The sequence below is a fragment of the Schistocerca serialis genome, chromosome 1 (assembly GCF_023864345.2).
Source record: "Schistocerca serialis cubense isolate TAMUIC-IGC-003099 chromosome 1, iqSchSeri2.2, whole genome shotgun sequence".
NCBI lineage: Eukaryota > Metazoa > Arthropoda > Insecta > Orthoptera > Acrididae > Schistocerca > Schistocerca serialis.
Genome location: NC_064638.1, coordinates 310,943,865 through 310,969,690, shown reverse-complemented (window position 1 = coordinate 310,969,690; position 25,826 = coordinate 310,943,865). Strand labels below are relative to the sequence as shown.

Here is a 25,826-nt window from a genome sequence, read left to right as displayed (position 1 = left end):
GGACAGGCCATTCAGTTCCAAAGACAGGGACTCGCTCACAAGGAGGACATGGGTAAATCTTACATTGTTGAGTATGCTGTGGAACAGATAGATGCAGAACTGCAGTGGCTGTTCCCCTGCCCTGAACCTTACTGACATAATCAAGAATTGTTCAGTAGCAAATAATCTCACGCACAGTTCCTCCACTGCACCTCAGGGCCAGCACTGCTCAGCAGCAAATAATCTGCCAGATTATTATGAAAGTAGAAGCAATAGAATGTACTTCATTCCCACAGCAGCTGGTTCCCTCCCATACTGCGGCCTGCATGTCATGCTCCTCCTTTTCTAGGCTTCCCCAATGTATCCCTCTTTCTTGCCTGAAAAAAGAACTAATAGTTCTGAAAGCAACAAATAAGTTTTCTTTCTTTCCTTCTTTCTTCCCCACTTTTAACTGTGTCTATTGGCAGTATTAGAATTTCACCTCCTGAAGAGAAGTACTCGCCTACCAGTCTGTCTCTCTGCAAATTTCCAAAATATTGATTTAATAGTAGCTGTTAATGGTGGTGGTGAATAACGGAACAGCGCTGAAGACCACAGGTGATTTGTGCCAGAATGTTTGCGAAAATACAGCATTCTGGAAAGTTCAGAGATTCTGACAGCAATTCTGATATTTTGCTGCTACTGGTTTCACTGTTGTCTAATACATGCATACCATCTTCACACTCATCTGCACTGTTTAATACTAAGGTCATACTGCAAAATGTTTTAGTAATAATACATGTAAATATTTGATACAATGAATAAGAAACATTTGTATCACCATCGTGATTAATGGTCTACAGAACTGCCCCCCCCCCCCCCACACACACACACACACACACAGGAGGAGGAGGGAGGGAGAGAGAATTATATCAGGTTTTTCTGCCTTCAAACATATGTATGCACCTAACCAAACCTCCACATCTTTCCTTTAAGATGGAAGGAAAAGTCTGTGCGGTCCAATTTCTCTCCCAGGGTGAAAGAATGTGGACAGACAGTGTATCTGCACACAAGGGTGACCCTGGTAACTACAGAAGGTGTACTGGTTATGTAGTGCTATATACAGAGCTATTTCAGCACTATAAAATTTAACGATTCTATTAATACAGAGATAGGGAGAGATCGTGATACACAGTTTTTGCTAAATCAAGATAAAATGCCAGCTGAGTGTTTTCTTTTCTTTTTCAACAACAACTGAGTGAAACAGCTCTAGAGAAGACATGAAGGGAATATACAGTGTCACCATGAAAATTACTCTTATCATTTATATAATTATAATTAAAAATTATAATGCATCCTTTTCTTAATAACTTTTCCAATAAGATAATTTGCATATTTCTGTCATTTCAGTGTAATGTCTTGTTGGCATAGGCTATTCAGAAGTGAAACACCAACACATCTAGAGAAACCTGACGAAGAAAAAACCCAGAATTAACATGTACTGTTTTTAGGAAACCATAGACAATTTATGAAGTAATAATAGCTCAAGAAGATTGTGAACCAAACTCCTGCCAAATGTCAGTTCAAAAAACTCTGCTAGCAATTCATTTTGTAAACATGACAGAGTCTTTCTGAGATCTGCTATGAGAGACATTGCATTAGTATAAGAAGATCAAGACTCTCTAATATAAATAACACAGCACTTACAATTTGGGTATTAACACTCTGCTTACCAGAAAATCTGTATAATGTTACCCACCATTTGAGCCCATCAGGCCTGTGATCTTTACACTGACATAAATTGACACTATTTTGACTACTTACGACATGAACCACATGTGAAGTATAAATACTTTTAAAATAATTTTATTCATTTTAAGTTTACATTTTAAAATCACAATTTTTATACTTAACTGGTGGCTTTTGAATGACAAACAGTTTACACTCATTCTACACCAATTGCTTTTATAATACAGGGAGTATCAAAAAGAATCATCTGATTTGGCATGTCTACATTTCTGAAACTAATAAACATACACAATGAATTTTGGTTTTTGATGAACAGGCAACTCAAAAAGCTTTTTTCATATATTTTTGTAGGTGTTTAATATACCCCCATTGAGATGTATGACATATGTCAATGCAGTATTCAAACTGTTCCCACACTGCAGTGAGCATGTCTTGAGTTACAGCTTCCTCAGCTGCTGTTATGCAATGTCTCAAATCCTTCATTGTTGTTGGCAATGGAGGCAAATAAACTGAGTCTTTTATAAACCCCAACAAGAAACAATCATATACAGTTAGGTCTGGTGACCTTAGAGACCAGTAACGTAAGGCTGCAACCGATCCAGTCTTCAGTAATCCTTCGATTTAAAAATTCCCACACTTCCAGATGCCAGTGTGGCGGTGCCCCATCCTATCAGTAAATGAAGTTGTTCGGATCAGTCTCCAATTGTGGGAAAAGAAAGTTCTCAAGCATATTGAGATATGCACTTCCTGTAACATTATTCGCAGCAAAGAAAAATGGACCGTGTATCCTTCATCTTGCCAAGAACGAAATTACACAACTCCACACGATGTTGTTTGTCACCTTCAGGAATAGCTTGCCGTAGCTGAATTTTGTATGGTTGACGCAACACACGTCAGATGGACATTGGGGGCATGTTGAGCTGTTGAACTGCATGGTGAGCAGATTTCTGCGAACTTCTTGAGAAACCATGGCAGATGCGTTCAACACTTGTGTCAGACAATCGGGGATGGCCCAGCAATTTGCCTTTAGACTGGCAACCTGTTTTTTGGAATTGTTCATGCCATTGTCTAATGCTCTGTGCTGCAGGAGGATCCACACCATACCTAGTATGAAAGTCACGCTGAACAGTTGTCACTTACCCGCACTAAAAAACGTAGACCACAAAATGCTTTCTGTTGTCCCGACACCATTTTGACTAAAACTGAAATGGATGTACACTGCTGCTACCTAGCAGGAACCATGTGAAACTCTAGTGTTTGCTCTTTCCAACAGTACATTGTTCACACATGTATCTCAAATAATATAATAGTCATGATTTTCTTTAAATCAGATGATTCTTTTTGATATGCCCTGTGTAATACTTATTGCAAATTTATGCAGAGTCCACAGACAAAAGCAGAATGTTCCAAGACAAAGGTTTGGTGCACTTATATTATGTAATTTGACTTTTTCTATTTTTCTTGAACTCTGAACAATATGCACATTTCCTTTTCTTAGCTGGAGATTTTGCTGCCCTTCTTGGATCCAGTGCTACTAATAAATTCATAACTTCTCTACCTCTGCTAGTTGGTTTCCCAAATTGATGATTAAAGCCCAACATCTCATTTCTGTATTGGTATTATCCAAATTACATAGTCATTCATTACACTAACATTAATCATGTTGGAGGAAACCACCAATGGCCAAATGGCCAGTGCCCTGTTTTTGTCTCCACACTGCAGCACTGCACCTTCTGGTCCATGGTGCCAATGTCAATTTTTGTGGCATTCTAACTCATGATAATTCCAGGCTTCTTTACTTATGATGGTGATACTGTTGGCTGGTCATAAATACAGCTAGAATAGCAACAACTTCATTCTTCTTAGGACATAAGAGGGTATCATCACATCTGATCAAATAATGTACACCGTACTTCACCTATTTAAGGTGTAATAAAATCAGTATTCAGTTCACCTTCATTTTTTCACATAGTACTAACAAGTGTCAGGTCTTTTGACAACGAATGACAAAAACCAGAAATGCAAAAAAATTATCACAGTTTACATTATATTCAAACTTTTCATTCAAGTTTAGTCACCAGGATTTTCACAAAATCCTCTGAAAGTCGCACACCTCTTGTTTCTTTCTCCTTCAACAAATAAACTTTCATCTTTCAGCACTAGCTTATTGCACTGAAACCAATTTCCCAGATAGCCTGGACTGAAATGGGCAGTGACCTCAAAACGTGACTATGTTCATTTCAAACATACACCTTCTCAATGAGGGGCACACAAAATAACAACAAAATACAAGACTCTTCATTAAGACAGTTCCTAATCGGATACATTGTAGCTTCCTGGCTTTCTCTCAATACACCCTTTTCACCCCGCCTACAAGAAAATCCAGCTTGCGAGGCTATAGTCCATATTTTATTGCCATTACAAGGAGGAAACAAGTCACACTCAACAGAATATGCACTAAACTGTTGTTCTCCTTCTTCGTAAAGGGATTATTCATGATGATCACCAGTTTTCAGCTATGTCTACCTCATTATCGCCACCACTGGAAAATTCAAATTCACTAGGTGGGTTTTCAGTACGAGAAGACTGCTCCAACAATTCCCGCCACCTCCGTATCTGATAGTCCTCTCCTCCATAACATTTTTAGTTTGTAGAACTCAGCAAAATAACATACCAGAATCAACATGTGTTTATGAGAAAGCGAACTGTTAAACACTGACAGAACAAGAACGCAAGCCAAAAATATCAAATGATGTAACAGGCATCTGGTTGTCTAAAAACTGCTTTAACAACACAAGTTTGTGAGTCCCCTACGGGTGGAAACATGAACCAACACTTTAACACAAAGCTACAGATAAATTTTTTATAATTTTTTCCAAAATTATGAGTAAGAAGACAAATTAGGAAAAGCCCTAACATTTCATTAAAAGAAAATGTATAGTTACTAATAGAGGAGGTAATAAAAATCACAGATGGGCCTCTGAGGCCTGATGGTAGTTAGAAGGTTTAATGTGTAAATAATCTGTGATAAATATTCAAGTTGCTCACTTTGATAACATTTATGCTTTAATATATTGAAAACAGCATTTAGCACGATGTCATCCTGAATATTGCTGTAAAAGTATCTCATTTCAAAAACAGCTCTCACAGTGTTAGTGTGAACTTTCTGAGTTTTGCTGATTCACACCTGGCACTGTGGTTCTTTCCCCTCCACTAGTTTTCAGCAAAAACTCGCATTGTTATATTTTGCCCCCTTAACTCTTTATTATTAGGCATTTGTCTCATTGGTCCATTGTACGCACCCTTCATGCCTTAATCAACAAACCTGATCTTTAGCAGTCACCAGTGGATCACGTCATGCCAATTTTCTGTCCACGACAAATTTCCAGTTTGAGACTGTCTACTTCCTCCATTTACTTTTTTTATTTTAGACAACATACACAGCCACATTCACACTATTTCAATTCACATACACACAATCGTGACACGTCTAATTCAGAAGAAGGCCTTTTCACTGAAAGCTTACTTGTTTAGCAGTCTTTCTGTTGTGCCTGTCTGTGACTCGACATCTCCACTATCTGGTGTGTAGCAATCTATTCTTTTCATGATATTGTCTTTAGCTGTTCTACATTTCCAATGAATTTCATTTCTAAGTGACCTACATTGTTGCTGTTTTACTTTCAACATCTTACTTATTAATTTCACTATTTCATCTGTTATCCATGGCTACCTCTTTTCTGCCATTTTATTCCTAGTACCTTTTCCTGCTTCATTTACAGCACCGCTTAAAGCTGCTCCAATCATTTTCCACATCAACAACTCATTGAAGTGGCATTATTTCTTTTGCCCCATGTTCAACCAAGGTATTCCAAGACTGTCTATGTATATTTCCCCCTCAAGAAGTTCTCAAAGTGTGTATTCACAATAACTAACTCATGTAATGCATATAATTCTATTGACATTTCTCCCCTTTCTTTTCACTGAAGAACTAACTTCCCTATCCTCAACAACAGCAGTCCCATCTTCCATTATAATAGAATTCTCATTTCCTGTCATATATTTTAAAAGTTCATTAATATTATCAAACAGCTGTTCAATTTCTTTGACAATTGCTACTTTGGTTGGCTTTTATTATAATATCTATCAGACTTCTATTCAGTATAACCATCAACGTTCTTTTTGTTTGCTACAGATAACCCTTTGCTATACTGACCTATTTCTTGTAGTAAACATATCCGAATAAAACTCACTAATAACTCCATTTTACTTATCATAAAATAAGCAGTTTTTTTTCTTTTATGTAATGTATCTCTAAACAAACTACAAGGGTGTTCGAGGCAATAATTCAAAAATGTTCCAGGTGTGAGTAGTACTTGTGCACTGTGGGTTCCGAACAAACTTTATTATCTACACGGAACAGGGGTGGCCAGGAATTCAGATCGCAATCCATGTCCTGGCCTGCACGCCACAGTGTTCAAGCAGATTGTACATTTTCCACATCGCCATGCCACGATGTCAGGAGGAAGGGCGGTAAACTGCTAATGCAAAGTATTTAAATGGCAATGCAGTCATACTGCATACGACTTAATTTCACATTTCATATGTCTCAACAAAATAGATAACAAACGAAACAAATTTGCAGAATAACTTAATTATTTTTCATGCTGAAAACGTAATTTTTAACTGGTACAAAGTATCAGCATACAGACATATGCAGGTGATTTTGGCCTCTGGCTACCATGTAATTGTGACTTATTTGGTTTCATAACTGGAAAAATGCCTTTTACACATATATGCTGATCAAAATGTTTTATCACAATTGCAAATTCATTCTGGAGATGTAGAAACGCTCCTGAAGAAAACAATGTAGACATCCTGGACAGTTTTAACACAAAAGGTTTTTTCTTTAAAACGGAAATTACACTGCAGATCCATCAGTTACATCTGCAGACATGCAGGGGAGATTTCAATTGAAATGACAAACAGCCCCGAAAACATATATAAGGTTGCAGTGTCCTCAAAAATGTTCCAAAAACTATCCTTGTAACTCTTTCAAGGCCACACAGAATACTACAAAACCTGTGTTTTCTTTAATGCCTGTAAAAAATAAAACGTTGTGTGACAAGGGCCTCCCGTCGGGTACACCATTCGCCCGGTGCAAGTCTTTCAATTTGACGCCACTTCGCCGACTTGCGCATTGATGGGCATGAAATGATGATGATTAGGACAACCCAACACCCATTCCCTGAGCGGAGAAAATCTCCGGCCCAGCCGGGAATCGAACCCGGACCCTTAGGATTGACATTCTGTCGCGCTGACCACTCAGCTACCGGGGACGGACTTTAATGCCTGTCAGCTTAAGGGAATGGACGTTTCTGACCAGAGTTTGTTCCTTCTCTAAGGCCTTAAAAAAAAATCAGAAATAAGTTTTTTCTCACAATGCAGTGTCTTACTGTGGACAGGGTGCAATCAAGTTCAGCTAAAATGTGAGACCTGCAGCCCATTCCAGATGTTTTAATTTTCCTTCCCGCAGTACTTTTTTCCCCTCATAACTCAACAATAGTGGGATTTAAATCGAGAAATCTTTCCAAACATGCCACATGACTTAACCAACATACATTGCAGTGATATATGAAGTCTCCATTCTATTCCAACAAGAACTGTTGCAACAAGACAGTGGAATAATGCATACAACTTTTTTTCAGAAATTCAATTCATTTTCTTTAGGTGCTCCATGTCTGAAAAATTAGCACAAAGTACTTCTTGACATACAGAATATCAAACCAATTCTGTCAATTGTAATTTTTTTGCTCTTTCGTTGTCAAATGTCATAATTCCTTCTATATGGTGTTATAGGTTCACAGCAAAATTGTAGTACAAGTCAATCATGCAACTGCTTGATAAGATATTGAGAATCCTTGTCCCTGTCTTCAGTCATCCACATTCATTTTTAAAGGTTGTTGACAATAGATCACTAGACTGCCTCTCTTTATACGATTTCCTAATGGGTCTGTGAACGTCCATTAAACAACAAACAAACAGCAAAGGGTAAAAATGCAGACACCATGTTTCTGCCAAATTGAAAACAGCTGTGTTGACTGAGAAAAGCCGCACTGCAATACTAAATAAAATATTGCTCTATACCAGGTACTTCCGAGTAGAACCAAGCAAACCTGGGACAGGCCGAGGTTTGGCTCACCCACTGTCTGGACATGTGATTCACGTGTGGTTTGGTACGCCATGGACAGTGTGTTCATCCATTTTAGGATTTCGAAGATTTTTGCCTGTTATCAATACTGATACTGTCAAGATACTGGTCCCATGGATTGCAAGATTTTCGAGGGTGTTTTAATTTCAAGCTCTAAGTCTGATAACAAATGACAGAAGAAAAATTATTTTGTCTGATATAATTACAAATTAAGAATTTTCTATTTTTTTCCCTTTGCTTGCACTATGAAAATTTTTTCCTTGACAAATTACATGATTCTACGTCAAGTACCCTGTAGGTTTTTATGAGTGAGTTTGCAAGTCTCAAAGTATGGGACACAAATGACCATAGCTTTTGATTGCATTGACTTAGAAGCTAATGTTTATTATACTTCCAAGCAAGGGAAGACAACCTTAGAGAGCAACATAAATTTCAACTTGATATGTCTACCCATTCCTGAAAAAAAAGAGCTTGTGACAGGACAAAAGATTGTAAGTGTCGTCACGGATTTTTTATCGTTTCAACATATGTAGTGGCTGGAGAGATGTTAAAACCTTGAAGATCTGTTTTTACTTTACAAATGTTCAAAACTATTGTCACTACATGTCAATATGATGTAGAAAAGGTAGCAAATGGTTGCACTTTAAAGTACGAGCAAGTTGCAGCAAGGACTCTCCATGCGCCAGCAGCAGAAGCCAACAGCTAACCGTGCCATAGATCCCATCTCATCTAGTAGCAACGGCAGCTGAAGAATAAGTATTTAATTGTTAAAAGCAATGGAATCTTAATATGAGTGTCAAAAAGTTGTTCCCCTATGATTAGTATGGGTTAGATAGTCAATATCAGATGGCGAAGAGGAAAGTCCCATTTAGATATTGTGCATAACAGGTGCCTGGGTAAGACAGATGATTGCTGATGTAGCTGAGTTCTAGAACTTAATTTGTTTGGAATATCGTTGGTGAGCTGGTTTCATTGAAGATATAGAATTAGATGCTGTGGGGAATTTTGATCACTTTGTTGGTGTGATCGGTTATTGAATACGAGTTTAGCTGTGTGTGCCTATAACAGATTTTGTTCTGTAAGAGACGATCAGGATAGGTTGACAGCAGTAAATTTTAGATTTTCTGGTCAAAAGTTCTTGAAAAATTTAGTTAAAATATTTTATGTGGCAGATGTGATGGTTGTTACTGTGACCAGCATAATATTCATCGTTAGTGGTCACAGAAGTAATAAGTGATGGGTTGTCATGCTGAGCCAATGTTCATGCACAAACTGTAGCTGTGTTCTCCGTTTCAAAAAGTTAGGTATGCAGAGGAGTCCTAGTCAGTCACAGAACTGGACTATTAGTTGCAATTCATGGTTATCTTGGTGTGCACAAGAGAATGAAAATTGTTGTGGCTGTATTTGGAGGTTTTTGAGACTCTAAAGTAATTGAATGTTTGTGATGATTTTGTGGTCGGTCTGTTTTGAGATTTTAATACGCACTACTCGGTTTCTGGTATAACATATATGGGGTATGTTCTGTTTAGCAAGGGTCTCAATCAGTGATTGATAATAGCCAGGAGCCAGAATTTAGACAGCATATGTGTTGAGGTAATACAGCTACTGTTGCCTGCAAATGTGTGACTGCATATAGTGTGGACAGTTTAGCACCCTAGTGGAACCAACAAACACAAAAGCTGACAACATACCATTGTTTATTAGAGTGAAGAATGACATTTCAAATAGAGACTGTTAGTGAGAACATATGAGCCAACACCTGAAGAATTTTGGCTAATAATGTAATTTAATTCAGGATACAAGTCGGGTGGCGACATGTAGATTTTTTGTTTTTAATTTTTTTGTCTCTGCTATTTCTGTTTCACGTGCGATTAGTTTTGAGTCACACATTCACACTAAAACTTCAAACTCGTATTGAATTTATTGAACTAAAGTAAATAAGGAAAGAAGTAAGAATAAAATTTGTGCTACAAACATTCATTTAGTAGAAAGGATAGAATCCCCACTAAAGCTATTAATGCAAGTAGTTTTGAAAGGAAAATATATCATTTTTATTTTCAAGACATTCAAAAGCGACAATCACAAAGATAATTCATATTTTAGTAGTGTTAGAGATAACAAATTAAAGTTATTCATCAATTATATTCAATTATAGATAAATTTACTTGAATACTGAAAATGTTTTAATAATAATTTCAATAAGCAACATTAAAAATAATAAGTCCAAATTAATGATAGGAATATAATAGAGGGAATCATTCCACATGGGAAAAATATATCTAAAAGCAAAGATGATGTAACTTAACCAAACGAGAGCGTTGGTATGTTGATAGAGACACTAACAAACACAAAATTCAAGCTCTCGCAACCCACGGTTGCTTCATCAGGAAAGAGGGAAGGAGAAGGAAAAACGAAAGGATGTGGGTTTTAAGGGAGAGGGTAAGGAGTCATTCCAATCCCGGGAGCGGAATGACTTACCTTAGGGGGAAAAAAGGACAGGTATACACACACGCGCACACACACACATATCCATCCACACATAGAAAGGTACGTGCCGAGTAAAACTGTGAGGGACGGGAAAAACCCATCGTGGTACAGCAACAAAGTTAGGAAACTACTGTGAAAGCAAAGAGAGCTTCACTCTAAGTTTAAACGCAGCCAAAACCTCTCAGACAAACAGAAGCTAAACGATGTCAAAGTTAGCGTAAGGAGAGCTATGCGTGAAGCGTTCAGTGAATTCGAAAGTAAAATTCTATGTACCGACTTGACAGAAAATCCTAGGAAGTTCTGGTCTTACGTTAAATCAGTAAGTGGCTCGAAACAGCATATCCAGACACTCCGGGATGATGATGGCATTGAAACAGAGGATGACACGCGTAAAGCTGAAATACTAAACACCTTTTTCCCAAAGCTGTTTCACAGAGGAAGACCGCAACTGCAGTTCCTTCTCTAAATCCTCGCACAAACGAAAAAAATGGCTGACATCGAAATAAGTGTCCAAGGAACAGAAAAGCAACTGGAATCACTCAACAGAGGAAAGTCCACTGGACCTGACGGGATACCAATTCGATTCTACACAGAGTACGCGAAAGAACTTGCCCCCTTCTAACAGCCGTGTACCTCAAGTCTCTAGACGAACGGCAGGTTCCAATGATTGGAAAAGAGCACATGTAGTCCCAGTCTTCAAGAAGGGTCGTCGAGCAGATGCGCAAAACTATAGACCTATATCTCTGACGTCGATCTGTTGTAGAATTTTAGAACATGTTTTTTGCTCGAGTATCATGTCGTTTTTGGAAACCCAGAATCTACTATGTAGGAATCAACATGGATTCCGGAAACAGCGATCGTGAGAGACCCAACTCACTTTATTTGTTCATGAGACCCAGAAAATATTAGATACAGGCTCCCAAGTAGATGCTATTTTTCTTGACTTCCGGAAGGCGTTTGATACAGTTCCGCACTGTCGCCTGATAAACAAAGTAAGAGCCTACGGAATATCAGACCAGCTGTGTGGCTGGATTGAAGGGTTTTTAGCAAACAGAACACAGCATGTTGTTATCAATGGAGAGACGTCTACAGGCGTTAAAGTAACCTCTGGCGTGCCACAGGGGAGTGTTATGGGACCATTGCTTTTCACAATATATATAAATGACCTAGTAGATAGTGTCGGAAGTCCCATGCGGCTTTTCGCGGGTGATGCTGTAGTATACAGAGAAGTTGCAGCATTAGAAAATTGTAGCGAAATGCAGGAAGATCTGCAGCGGATAGGCACTTGGTGCAGGGAGTGGCAACTGACCATTAACATAGACAAATGTAACGTATTGCGAATACATAGAAAGAAGGATCCTTTATTGTACGATTATATGATAGCTGAACAAACACTGGTAGCAGTTACTTCTGTAAAATATCTGGGAGTATGCGTGCGGAACAATTTGAAGTGGAATGATCATATAAAATTAATTGTTGGTAAGGCGGGTACCAGGTTGAGATTCATTGGGAGAGTCCTTAGAAAATGTAGTCCATCAACAAAGGAGGTGGCTTACAAAACACTCGTTCGACCTATACTTGAATATTGCTCATCAGTGTGGGATCCGTACCAGATCGGGTTGACAGAGGAGATAGAGAAGATCCAAAGAAGAGCGGCGCGTTTCGTCACAGGGTTATTTGGTAACCGTGATAGCGTTACAGAGATGTTTAACAAACTCAAGTGGCAGACTCTGCAAGAGAGGCGCTCTGCATCGCGGTGTAGCTTGCTCGCCAGGTTTCGAGAGGGTGCGTTTCTGGATGAGGTATCGAATATATTGCTTCCCCCTACTTATACCTCCCGAGGAGATCACGAATGTAAAATTAGAGAGATTAGAGCGTGCACGGAGGCTTTCAGACAGTCGTTCTTCCCGCGAACCATACACGACTGGAACAGGAAAGGGAGGTAATGACAGTGGCACGTAAAGTGCCCTCCGCCACACACCGTTGCGTGGCTTGCGGATTATCAATGTAGATGTAGATGTAGACAGACATATGTAAAGGCAAAGAGTTTGTCTTGCCCAAACTCCACAAGGACATAAAAGCAATAAAAATCCTGGATTAAAATTTAACTTCCTATTTGTACTGGGACAGGATGTTGCTAAACTTAAAAGGCAGGGGTGGAGACTTATTGACAGGTTAGCATAGCATATCGCCACAACACAGTACAATCTTTTAATGGACAGATGGATGAATGGACAGACAGACAGACAGACAGACAGACAAAGGATCAAAAAAATTTTTTTCATATGATATAATCAAAAATAAATAATTTTCAGATTTTTTTCCTTTGGTTGCACTGTGAAACCTAGCTTCTTACCAAATTTCTTTATACCAGGTCAACAGGACGTATACTGTAAGTTTTGATGAGCGAGTTTGCGAGCATCAAAATGTGTGAACGTATGGCTGTACTTTTGATTCCACTGACTACAGCTTCACTTTTTTACATCACCAAGGGACCATAAACCTTACTGTGTTACATAAATTTCAACAGAATAAGTCTACCAGTTCCTGAGAAGAGTTCTGAGTGGGCGGGCAGCAGACAGACGGAGAATGAAGTGACCCTATAAGGATTCTGTTGGTTTTTTTTTTAACCGACTGAGGTATGGAACCCCAAAAATCAGAACTGCATTTAATTCAGCACTAAATATACCTCGACGATTAACAGGTTATCTCTATCGTTTATGTATGTTGAATACCTACCAACAAAAATCTTCAGTTCCTTCACTTCAGGCTCTGTACGGGGCAACTGACTGTGGCTCTTATAAGATACTGTTGACTTTCGTACTTTCTCCTGTTCCTTGCCACCTGACTGTTGAGCAAGACGAGCTCTAGCCGCTTCATTCAACTGTAGTGCAAGTTCTTTCTGATGCTCTCTACGCTTTTCTTCTGAACTTTGCTCAGACTGTAACAATAAATAGATAAAATATTCAGTTTCCACAAATTTATTCTCAAATTCTTATACTTAGAGTGGTACTTTGTTAACAAGAATTAAATAAGAAATACCATTGTAGGCATAATTTACATGTAATTAAAATAAATATTAGTTTATTTCCCTTGTGTTTGTGTAGATATACTCTGAGTGTACTGTCACTTTTATTGGTTTCCACAGCATCTAAAATGAGCAAAGAAAGGAGGAAGAAGAGAGATTTCTCGAAGTCCAAAATATTTTGGACACATGGAGCAATCTCATTAAAAACATCACTTTCAATATAGAATTTTTAGTTTTTTGGTACTGTTAGTATCTTAATGGTACTGTTATAATCACAGATAAAATATAAGCTATGTTAGGACCGAAGACAAGGACTATATCATGGTTTTATTAGCTCATTGCCTCCTTCATTTAGATAATAAAATTTAAGTCTGAATTGCCTGACTGGAGTACATGCAAATGTGATGATAGTGTTTTGTGACCAAGCTACCTATACAGTATTATGGTGAATTAGTATTCATGTCAGACAATTTTTAAGGATTCAATGACCCGTATTGAAAATATGACTGACACTAACATGTTGCACTCTGCTCCACTGTAGTTTCTTTCTTTTTCTTTTTAAAATACTAACACCAATTAGGATCAAACAACTGGTGTCACTGATTAGCTTGTATGTTCACGATATATTTTAGAAAAATTACAGACAAAACAAAAATATGGTAGCAAAATACTCTATATAGAACTGGACTTGGCAAATATTTAGGTTATCAGCACCAAACACAATCAACAATCAGCAAATATGTTGTAATCATCTTTAAATCTTTCTGTTATCATTTTTACACTTCATCTGGATAGTTTGACTATGCTATAATTTCCAAAATCTTAGACGATTTTTTTTCTTTTTCTTTTAAATAAGATTTGCATTTCAGATTTGTAAGTAACCTCTTATTTATTTAAATAACAAAAACTTTTGGCACTTTAAATGAAAAAACAGACCAAAGCTGTTACGAAAACATCATAAAAGTAAAACTGTTATGGTATCACTATTCTGCAATATTATTCATACCACTAAATTTCACTGTGCTGCATTATGTATTGTTTGTAAAAGAGATAACAACTGGAGGCATATACAGTGGGGTTCAAAAAGGATTTTTACAGCTTTCAAAATTCATATAAATTTATTGAAGGAAGATACAGATCTCGTTTGTATATGGCTTCTGTTGGTTATCCTGCACACATCCCACCGGAAGTCAATTTCTTCCCAAACTTGCTGTAGCACTGCAGGTGTAACTTTCTCTGTGGTGGCATAAATTCTTGCTCCAAGTTCAAGTAGAGAAGCTAGCACAGGAGGTACAAACACGATATACTTGATGAATTCCCATTTTTTAAAAAAAAAATTGAGTAGAGTCAGGTCTGGGGAATGTGGGGGCCATACAATTGGCACACAATACCCAATCCATTGACTTGGAAAGCAGTCACTGAGAAAATCCCAAATGTCAGCCAGGTAGTGGGGTGGAGCACCACCTTGGGTGAAGCAAACATTTCATTCTTGGTCACCCTCATCGACCTGTGGTATCAAAAATTGTTGTAACATTTCCCAGTACACTATCCCAATGATGGTTCTCTCATGGGAAAAAAAGGAGCCGTACACTTTGTTCTTGCTCAATGCACATAAAACATTCAGTTTTGGGGCTATCATGAACAAGTTGCACTGTTTGATGTGGATTTTCACTGCCCCAAATCCTACAGTTATGTGTGTTAACCTTGCCAAATAGACATATGTGGGATTTGCAGTTGGCGACATGCAAGCCGGGTAGATTTCGTAGGGCTGTTGACAAAACGTTGTCTCACTCCCTCAACGATGTCGTCAGATGTGCTTGAACAACCTGATGATTTCCCATGTCTGAGATGTCTTACCGAGCACCCCAGGCAACTGTTGCTAGCACTCCTTATGGTGTGCTTTGGCACTAGCAAACTACGCGAGACAAAACTTGAGGTATTTCCCTACAAATTGACACTACAATCAGCTCTTCAGATACTACGAATTAATTTATATAAATTTTCAAAGTTGTAAAGTCCTTTCTGAAACACCCTGTACAACATAGGTGAAAGACATAAATATGCAACTTACTCTAAGTTTTGAATCAAGTACAGCTGTGCGTCGGGCACGGTCCAGTATTTCAGGTTTCTTATCTTCTTCTTTTTCTTCTTCCTCTTCCTCTTCTTCTTCATCTTTGACAAATATACCTACATTTTTAATTTTTTTCTTTGATGCTGTCAACACTGTTGCCGGCTGGCCCTAGATGCACAACAAGAATACTGCATATAAATCTGTTCAACTAGATAGCAAAAACTAATTTGAAACAATCTGAACATATAAACAAACTAATGTTTCTGCCAAGAAAGAATCATGAGCATAAGGCATGTTGTGCATCTATTATTGTAATTATAACTTATTTGTATGTTGATACAATATTTTATTGTGTGTTAATTTGAGAAACGAAAATTGTAACTAATTATTTGAGTAATAATCAATTAAGAAAAGCAGCAAATAGTGTAATCTAAATGACAATTCAAGAGTATGTTATGATATTTTTCTAAAGTAATTACCATCTCTGGTTTTCATATACTCTAAAGATTTCAGCAAATGACAGTTACAATGTAGTCAATGAGAAAGTCAATGCTCCAAAATTTCAAGAATTTAGGTGAAATACTCACATCATTTATAAGAACTGTGTCTCCAATGAAGAGTGCATATACTTTTCCTTCCTTGTCTTGAGCATCTTTATTCTCTAATCCAGAAAGACCAACATTTACATTAAAAATCATTCCTTTCTTTAATACTGTTGTTGTTTTTGGGCCAATCAAAAGTGAACTCTCCCGAAACTCTATGCCTGTGGCAAACCTGAAACAAACGTTCAATAGGAAAAATAAACTCATCAATTAATAACATCCGAAGACTATTTTAAGTTTTAAACTGTCACAATAAGAAGTGTCGTCAAAAATGGAACAAAAAAAAATAAATAAAAACACAGTGAAAATATGACAACTGGTAACACAACATTTTAGAGGTGGAGACAGGATAAGGGCGGGCAGGGGAGGGGAGGGGGAGGGGAGGGGGGGAAGGGAAGGAGCGCAGGCGCCGCGAGTGCGGGGGGGGGGGGGGGGGGGCCCTTGGTGGAAGTGCAGGAGGGGGGGGGGGCGTTGGAAGTGCAGGGGGTGTGGAAGCGTGGGGGGAGGGGGGGGGGGTGGGGGAGTGCAGGGGATGGCGAGGGCAGGGGGGAGGGAGGGCAGTATATTCTCATCATAAAGTTCTAACTAAAGTACACTTACTCACCAAGCGACTGCAAAACACACATGTAAAAGAGGATTTAATTATGCAAGCTTTCGGAGCCAGTGGCTCCTTCTTCCGCCAGAAGGGTTGAAAAGGAAGGAAGAGGGGTGAAGGAAAAGGACTGGAGAGGTCTAGGGAACCGGGTGGATTCTGGAAAAGTCACCCAGAGCTGCGGGTCAGAGGAGACTTACTGGATGGAATGAGAAGGAAATTAAAAATAACTTTTTAAAGCATTTACTTCTCATCCCATCCAGTAAGTCTCCCAGTTCTGGGTGATTTTTCCGAAATCTACCTCTCCTATCCCCCCCCCCCCTCCTCCCACCCACTGTTCCTATCCCTTCAACCTTTCTGCTGGAAGAACAAGCCACTGGCTCCGAAAGTTTGCATAATTATGACCTCCTTTAACGTGTGTGTTCTCCCGTCACGTATTGCGTAGAATTCTATCTTTCCAATTAAATTTTTTTGTTGAATATTGGTTGCTGTCATTGTTACAAATAACATTTATGGAGTTTGATTGTGGAGGGGCAAAGAAACCATAATCAATATTATGCAGCTCTCAGTATGCTGGTTGAAACCTCACACATAAGTCTCAATGATGCTCAATATGTTATTCAGTCATTATAAAATAAACCTTTAAGATAGCTTCATTTAATGTCAGTATGGAAAGAGAGAATTACTGAGGGGCGGAGGATAAACAGATGATAAAACAAAATTACAAATAATGTTTTAACACATGAAACATGGAATTTGCCTGCTCTCCATTTCAGAAACAATTAAACAAATCCATACCCAAAATTTTTTGTCAGATGATCAAGAACAGCCGGTTTTTCTCGTTTTACATACTCCACACCAGCTTCATAAACTGCACTTATCTTGGTTCCAGCTGTCATTAGCTTCAGGAGTTCTTCTTCTAACGCCAGCAGAAAATTGTAATTATCCTAAATAGTAGAGAAAATAAACAATCAGAGCAGGGAACAGGAAAACAATCATTTGCATAATTAAAATGTTAATGGAAAACTTTTACATAAGGTTGATTCGTTGAGTAGTATTAAACACTTCTGAATAACTAAATTAACGGCTTATTTGTCTGGATTAATCTGAGTACAAGTGTAGCCTTTATGTTTTTATAAACAACCACTAGATGGTGCAACTGATGTGGGATATTACTATTGTTTAAAACTCTGTCGAATGTCGTCAAACTGTTTGCAAATTGGTTTGAAAAATTTCTTTGTAGTTGTGCTTCTGCAAAAAATGTATTTTGTGTATGACTAAAATTGATTTTTGGGGGGGGGGGGGGGGGACTGATTCTGTGCACAAGTGATTGAAGACGATTGGCATGCAACTTACTGTTAGACAGATGTATCCTTAGGTGTATCAATGATTTGATTTTGTTCGAATATTCAGTTGTTGTCCATTAGCATAATGAAATGCTCAAAAAATGTGAGTCAGGAAAGAATTAAAAACTGGATATATTTGTATGAGCCAGAAACTAAGTAATAAACAACTGTTTTGGATATTCCAAGATGAACCGAAATCAACAAAAGTGGTACATTTGCGAAGCACTGTACGCAAAATAATTGACTGATTACAAGGACATGTCACAGTCAATGTTTTAAGGGATTGGTAAACAGTTAAAGCTGAATGATGTACAGTAATATTTTTGCCACAAACCACCAATAAAGTTACAAAAAACATCATTCTTTCTCGCACAGTGTAGCTTCTGTGCAGACATAATGTCTTTGTGTATCTGATGTTTTACTATCTATGCTGCTTCTGACCAGCACACGGCCTTTCGTGCTTTTGCATACAGTTCCCCCACCACCACCACCACCACAGTAAGTGTTATGTGTCTCGAGTTTTTAAGTGCCTTCGTTTGATTCAAGAAGTAAAACTCTTTCATCATATGCTGTAATAATATAATTATAGGCTGTTGAACAGGTTATCGGCCCAGAAAACATGTTAATTTACACGTACAACATTTTCTTTTCTTTTTGTAAATCAAGTCTCCGAAGTCATTCAATTACATCAAGGATTTATTTGTAAAGTGAATAAGTAAAAGATAGATTGAATGAAGCTCTTCAGTATCCAAAAATTTGATGAAGGTAATTTTCAGTTACGGGAGTATCAAATGGAAATTATCTTTCGACCTGAGAAATTGCTAGGCGCTGTTGATGGAAGTAAAGCAAGAACAGTTAAAGGCACAGATGAACAGAACTTGTGGGATGAGCTTAATGCAAAAGCAATGCTTTTTATTTAGACTGGTATGGAATCGGACCAGTTGCAAGTTGTCATTGTGTGTGCTGCTACAACAAATGGTATGTGAAATCAGCTGAAGATAATTCACAGGCAGCAATCTGCAATAAATAAAGTAGCACTGAAGCAACAGTTCTTTTGTTATAATATGTCACTCTGCGATACAATTGTGCAGCATAATAGTGAAGTTGATGCATTAGCACAGTCTCTTGCAGATCATGAAACAGTTGGAGATAAGACAAGATTGCCAAAGTTTCAGGATGGCCTTCGGGCAAAATGTTTGTTGGTTATGGCATGGGACTTGTGTGATGAAAGCAGGTAGACTTACGATAATTTACCAGAAAGGTTTCTAAAAGACTAGCAATGTTTGTCGCATATTGAAGGAATCGCAACTGCATTTGCTGCTGTTATTCTTATAAAGCAGTTCAAGCAATTGTTCTGTTAACAAGTAGAATGCTGAGTGCTATTATTGTCATAAGGAAGGTCATTATAAAGCTGAGTTGAAGAAAAGACTAACGAAATTATCAAGAGAAAATCAAGAACATAAACATAAAGCTCTGAGTGCAGAAATTAGGAACATTTTGACTACCAATTGCGATAATGTTTGGCTTGCTGATAGTGCTGCATCACATGATTGATGTCGCACACAGAATGGTTTTTAACACTTAAATCACTAGAGAAGTTCGGAGTTCCTGTTCAGTTAAGAGATAATTCAGTTTTCTGTGCTGAAGGTGCTGGATCAGTAAAGTTAAACTTGACTACCTAGTAAATGGTGTGTGGTGTGGGAACTTCGTACACTGGAGGATACAATGTATGTAACTGGTTTTTGGGGGCGGGGGAAGTTTTGAATGGGAGCAAAGGCTGTCAATTTTGGAATTCACATTTAACAATAACAAAACTGAAGTCTTTAGTGAGAGGCTAGTGGTAAGGGGTGTAAAATTTGAAAAGCAATGTTATGAAATGTCATTTTGTATAGGCAATATGGAACAAACAAGTTGTTCTTCACTTGACTTAGCTCTGTTACGATGCGGGTGGTGTGACAAGTAAATTTTGAAAAAATTGAAGATGTGGCGGTCTGTGGTTTGATGGCAGAAATAAAATCAGATGTTCTAAATAACTTTTTCTGTAAGTCATGTCAGTATGGTAGACGGCATAGGAAGGGATTTAGATCAAGTTTTCGGACTCGTGCCTGTGCTCCCAGGAAATTTGTTCATGCTGATGTATGTGAAAGGTTGGAGCTAACTATAAATAGCAACAGCCTTGCCGCAGTCTTAACACCGGTTCCCATCAGATCACCGAAGTTACGTACTGACGGGCTTGGCTAGCACTTGGATGGGTGACCATCCGGGTCTACCTAGCGCTGTTGGTAAGCTGGGTGCACTCAGCCCTTATGAGCAACTGAGAAGCTACTTGATTCAGAAGTAGCAGCTCCAGTCACAAAAATTGACAACAGCTGGGAGAGTGGTGTGTTGACCACGCACCCCTCTGTATCCGCATCCAATGACACCTATTGGCTAAGGATGCCATGGCGGTCGGTTGGCACCATTGGGCCTTTCAAGGTCTGTTCGGACAGATGTTTGTACACTTTCTCAAAAACAAATGTGATGTTGCTTCTGTGTTCTCATAGTTTCAACAGCTGGTGAAATGGCAGACACTGAATAAGCTTAAAGCTATTAGGACTGATGATGGGACAGAGTTTGTTAGTGATCAACTTCATAATTATTTAAAGAAGATTGGTATCGTCCGTGGTGCCACTTCACTATATACACCAGAACAGAACAGTACAGTTGAATGTGATATCGGATCTACAGTTGAAAGTGCTTGCCCTATGCTTATTGACTCTGGTCTTCCAGTCACTTTGGGCAGGAACTGTCAATATGCCAATCTATATATTAAATCCTGTCCGTGTAATTGTGATGAGGTGCCTTATGGGAAATGGTTCAGGAGGAAAACGTTACTAAACAATATGAGGAGATTTGGCACTGAATGCTTTACACCTACTCCCAAGCAGTTTTGATCTAAATTTCAAAGTAAATTAAAGAAGACAGTAATGGCTGGTTACAGTGGTTATGGCAACAATTATAGTCAGTATAGCCACGTGGTTTAAGGGTAGTGTCTTTGATTAGTAATTGAAACTTCTTTGGTCCAGGGTTCATAACCTGCCACTGCTTAAACTTTGATTAACAATCAACATTGGCGGCTAAAGACTTCTGGCATAAGAAGTCACTCTCACTCTGACAGCGGCCTTGTCAAAGAGGGTGTAGGAGTGGACAGAGGTTCAGGGCACTCTCTTGTCCTTGGGGTGGGAAACTGCCCCTAAAGGCAGAAGAATCAGCAATGATCAACAGCATGAGAATGCAGAAGGCAATGGAAACCATTGCATTACACACACATACAGTGTATCCACAGGACACGTTGACTTGCAACTGAAAAAGTATCATGATAATCTCTCCAATGGCGAAAGATTCTGAAATAGTCCCCATTCGGATCTCTGGGAGAGGACTGCCAAGGGGGAGGTGGCCATGAGAAAAAGACTGAATAATCAATGGAAGGATAACTTTATACGAGTCAGTGCATGGAATGTCAGAAGATTGAACGTGCTAAGGAAGCCAGAAAGTCTGAAAAGGGAAACGCAAAGGCTCAATCTAGATACAGTGGGGATCAGTAAAGTCAAATGGAAAGAAGACAAGGATTTCTGGTCGGATGAGTATAGAGTAATATCAACAGCAGCAGAATATGATATAACGGGAGTAGGATTCATTACGAATAGGAGGTGGGGCAGAGAGTGAGTTACTGTGAACAGTTCAGGGGTAGGGTAGTTCGTATCAGAATCGACAGCAAATCAACACTGACAGTGATAGTACACGTATACATACTAAGTCGCAAGTTGAACATAGAGAGAGAGAGAGAGAGAGAGAGAGAGAGAGAGAGAGAGAAAGGGAAAGAGAGAGAGAGAGAGAGAGAGAGAAAGGGAAAGAGAGAGAGAGAGAAAGGGAAAGAGAGAGAGAGAGAGAGAGAGAGAGAGAGAGAGAGTATGAAAATATTGAAAAAGTAATACAGTACATAAAAGAAGATGAAAATCAAATAGTCATGGGGGACTGGAATGCAGTTGTAGGGGAAGGAGTAGCAGAAAAGGTACAGGAGAATATGGGCTTGGAACAAGGAATGCAAGAGGAGAAAGGTTGAGTTCTGTAATACATTTCAGCTAGCAATAGCAAATACTCTGTTCAAGAATCTCATGAGGACAAGATATACTTGGAAAAAAGACAAGTGATATGGGAAGATTTCAGTTCAATTACATCATAATCGGGCACAGATTCCGAAATCAGATACTGGATTGTACGGCGTATGCAGGAGCAAATATTAACTATGATCACAATTTAGTAGTGATGAAAAGCAGGTTGAAGTTTAAGAGATTAGTCAGGAAGAATCAATATGCAAAGAAATGGGATATAGAATTACGAAGGAATGACGAGACACACTTGAAGGCTGTAGATACAGCAGTGACAAATAGCTCAGTAGGCAGTGAAGTTGAAGAGGAATGGACATCTCTAAAAATGGCAATCACAGAAGTTGGAAAGAAATACATAGGTACAACGAAGGTGGTAACTACGAAGAAACCACTGGTAACAGAAGAAATACTTCAGTTGATCAATGAAAGAAGGAAGTACAAAAACTTTCAGCGAAATTCAGGAATACAGAAATACAAATCACTGAAGAATAAAATAAATGGAAAGTGCAGGGTAGCTACGACGAAATGGCTGAATGAAAAATGTGAAGACATCGAAAAAGAAATGCTTGTCAGCAGCACTGACTCAGCAAATAGGAAAGTCAGAATGACCTTCGGCGAAATTAAAAGGAAGGGTGGTAGCATTTAAGAGTGCAATGGGAATTCCACTATTAAATGTGGAGGAGGGAGCTGATAGGTAGAAAGCTTACACTGAAGGTCTGTATGAGGGGGAAGATTTGTCTGATGTGACAGAAGAAGAAACAGGAGTCTGTTTACAGGAGAGAGGGGATCCATTACTGGAATCAGAATTTAGGAAGGCTTTGGAGAACTTAAGAACAAATAAGGCAGAAAGTGTAGATAACATTCCATCAGAATATCTAAAATCATTGGGGGAAGTGGCAACAAAATGACTATTCACGTTGGTGTGTTGAATGTACGAGTCTGGTGACATATCATCTGACTTTCGAAAAAATATAATCCACCCAATTCCAAAAACTGCAAGAGCTGTTTTCTCAACTCATCGTTTCTGCCAGAGAGAGGTAGCACGTTACGAAGAGGACACCAATGCTGATGCAAAGTGTGTCACTAGGTGTTCTGCAAGGACTGATGGTTCAGTAAACTCTGAAGGATAAGACCATGGACAGTTGATTGCCTCTGAAAGCCCGGAAGGCTATGGAGCTTGGACCAAACCTGGGATGAAGAGGCATATGTCCCCATTGCATTCCCAGCATTCCTTTATACTCTGCTTAATAAGGCAGTGAGCCTTAGCATGGAGATGCTTAAAAGCGATAAGGTTGGTCTGTGAAGGGTGTCATTTAAATCATTGGAACGCCCATCGGTGGTCCTGGATAGCGACTGCTATGTCCTTTGTCCACCACAGGGCCAGACAACAAAGGCAATCTGTGGATAGGGGGATAGCAGTGCCAGCAGCATGAAGAATAGTGTCAGAGATGTCTTGCATGACTGCATCAAAACAATCCGACAGAGAGGTGTCAAAGTGCACAGCAGTCGTATACATAAAGGCCAACTGGCTCTGCGGAATGCCCAACATGGGGGGCTGTTTACCTGATGATGGCAGGGGAACGATGGAATCACTGGAAAGTGGTCATTGTTACAAAGATCATCATGGGATGGCTAATGTAGTGAAGCCACAAGAGCAGGGGAGAAGATCAGGAATCAATAGCAGGAAAGGTGCCATGAGCAGCACTGAAGTGGGAGCGGGAACTGTCACTGAGGAGACACAGATCAAAGTCCGTAATAAGCTGGTCAATTAGGAAGCTACTACCCATCAAAACAGCACTCCCCCACAGACGGTGGTGCGCACTGAAGTCCCCGAGGATGGGATGCAGGGATGGGAGTTGCTGTATTAAGGTAGGCAGTTCAACATAAGGAAGTGGCCTACCTGGAGAGAGGCAGACATTGCAAATGGTGATTGCTGGGCGTTCGCACTCATACCGCTATTGCTTCCAGGTTGGTACAAACGGGGATTCAGTCACTAATGAGAATTGTGTGAGCCAAAGTTCAGATCCCTCCAGATGCTATCTTGGTGGCGGCACGGTTCCGACAGAATGCTCGATAACCAAGAAATGTTGAAGAGTGATCATCACTGAAGCACATTTCTTGAAGAGCAAGACAGATTGCAGAGTAAGAGGAAAGACGTTGGTGTTCTGGCAGGTGACTGTAATATCCGTTGCAATTGCAGTCCCACCTATTCCCTTACTGATAACATCTCCTCCCTGCCTCCTGCTCTCTGCGAATCAGACCCAGCTTTTATGGATATCATCCCATCCTCGTCAGTGCTGACCATGACCCGGTGACATGACTTCCCTTCGGTTTCTTTATGTCTAACCTGGACTCTCGGGACCAGCAATGTGATCCATGTGGTGTTCGGGGCTCAACGATATGAGTACGTAACAGACCCTCCATATGCACTGGCTACCAAGCTTGTGACCTGGCAAGGAGGCAAAAGGGCTGTGGTGGAGAAAGGGGTAAAGGGAGAGGGAGAGGGAGAGGAGAAGGAGGAGGAGGAGGAGGAGGAGGAGGAGGAGGAGAGCAACCCACACCAAAGATGCTAAGGAGGGAGTTCTTCCCCATCCAGCTAACAATACAGATTACAAATTTAGAAATGGAGGTCAAACCCCTAAGGGTACCAAAACAGAAAAGCCAAAAAGGAGGGAGAAACGCAAGCAAACCAAAACTGCAAGATAAAACAAAGTCAAGAGGATAGCCGGGCTGACGCAAATAAGGACACCAAGGAGGGGAGCTGTGGGTTCCTTGGGGGAAAAGGGGGGGGGGGGGCGTGAGGGAGATATTGGGAGACTGCACTGAAAATGAAATGCGGATTTTATTAGTAGTCCTCCTCTCAGTGGGTACATTGTGGTCCTGGGGAGAAAGATGTACTGGCAAGAAGAAATTGTCAGCCATAATGAACTTGTCTCGAGTGCCACATCAAGAGAATGAACTGAACAATCTTCATGTTTACATCAATGATAAACTGAATCAAAATAATAGATCTGCAAAAAGCATAAGATTCTTATCCATGCTCAATAAGAGTTTCATAACACTGGCACCGCATGAGTGACATGATTCAACTGATTAGTCATTGGTGCTATATTTTGGATGGCATGGATGCAAACAGTTCATAAAGGTAAATAACTCACTTTTAAAAGAGTACATTATGTTCAAATAATTTCAAACATATTCATAATGTAATATATTTCACAAAAAATAATTCAATGTGGATATATGTTCTGGTATGTAGGTGCCGGATATGGATACCTAATAGTGACGTGGCAGACCTCTGCTTCCACTTCTGCAACTGGGGAAGTTCCGGACATTTTTACATCGGAAGTTTATCAGAACTTTCAACATGACGAGGTCATTGATGCGCGTGCATACTGGGTCAATGAGCCTGCTGCTGTGCACATGGGAATTCGTTGGGTGGAGTGTGTAGCAAGCAGACACATGGCCATAGCAATTGTTGCGTTTATTGAATTACTATGCAGTGACAATGATGTCAGAATATAACAGTCTGTGGCACAGAATAAACATACCACTGTGGTACATGAGCTGAACACAAGAGTATGTTGGTAGCACTGTATGTTGGTAGCACGGCACGAAATTAAAACTGGTTTTATGT

General features: G+C 39.3%; 1 protein-coding gene and 1 pseudogene across 2 annotated transcripts in view; one reads left to right on the top strand and one right to left on the bottom strand.

Annotated features, from left to right (window-relative positions):
• The window catches only part of LOC126469544 (FACT complex subunit spt16), a 135,352-nt gene that overhangs the window by 69,849 nt on the left and 39,677 nt on the right, over positions 1–25,826 (bottom strand). For both annotated transcript variants that reach the window (XM_050096665.1, XM_050096674.1), the window contains exons 7-10: positions 17,494–17,642; positions 16,089–16,275; positions 15,502–15,669; positions 13,142–13,343 (exon numbers count right to left, since the gene is read on the bottom strand). In XM_050096665.1, the coding sequence (XP_049952622.1) occupies positions 13,142–13,343; positions 15,502–15,669; positions 16,089–16,275; positions 17,494–17,642 (706 nt within the window). The remainder of the gene's footprint in view (positions 1–13,141; positions 13,344–15,501; positions 15,670–16,088; positions 16,276–17,493; positions 17,643–25,826) is intronic.
• LOC126427323 (5S ribosomal RNA) lies at positions 20,208–20,326 on the top strand (annotated as a pseudogene).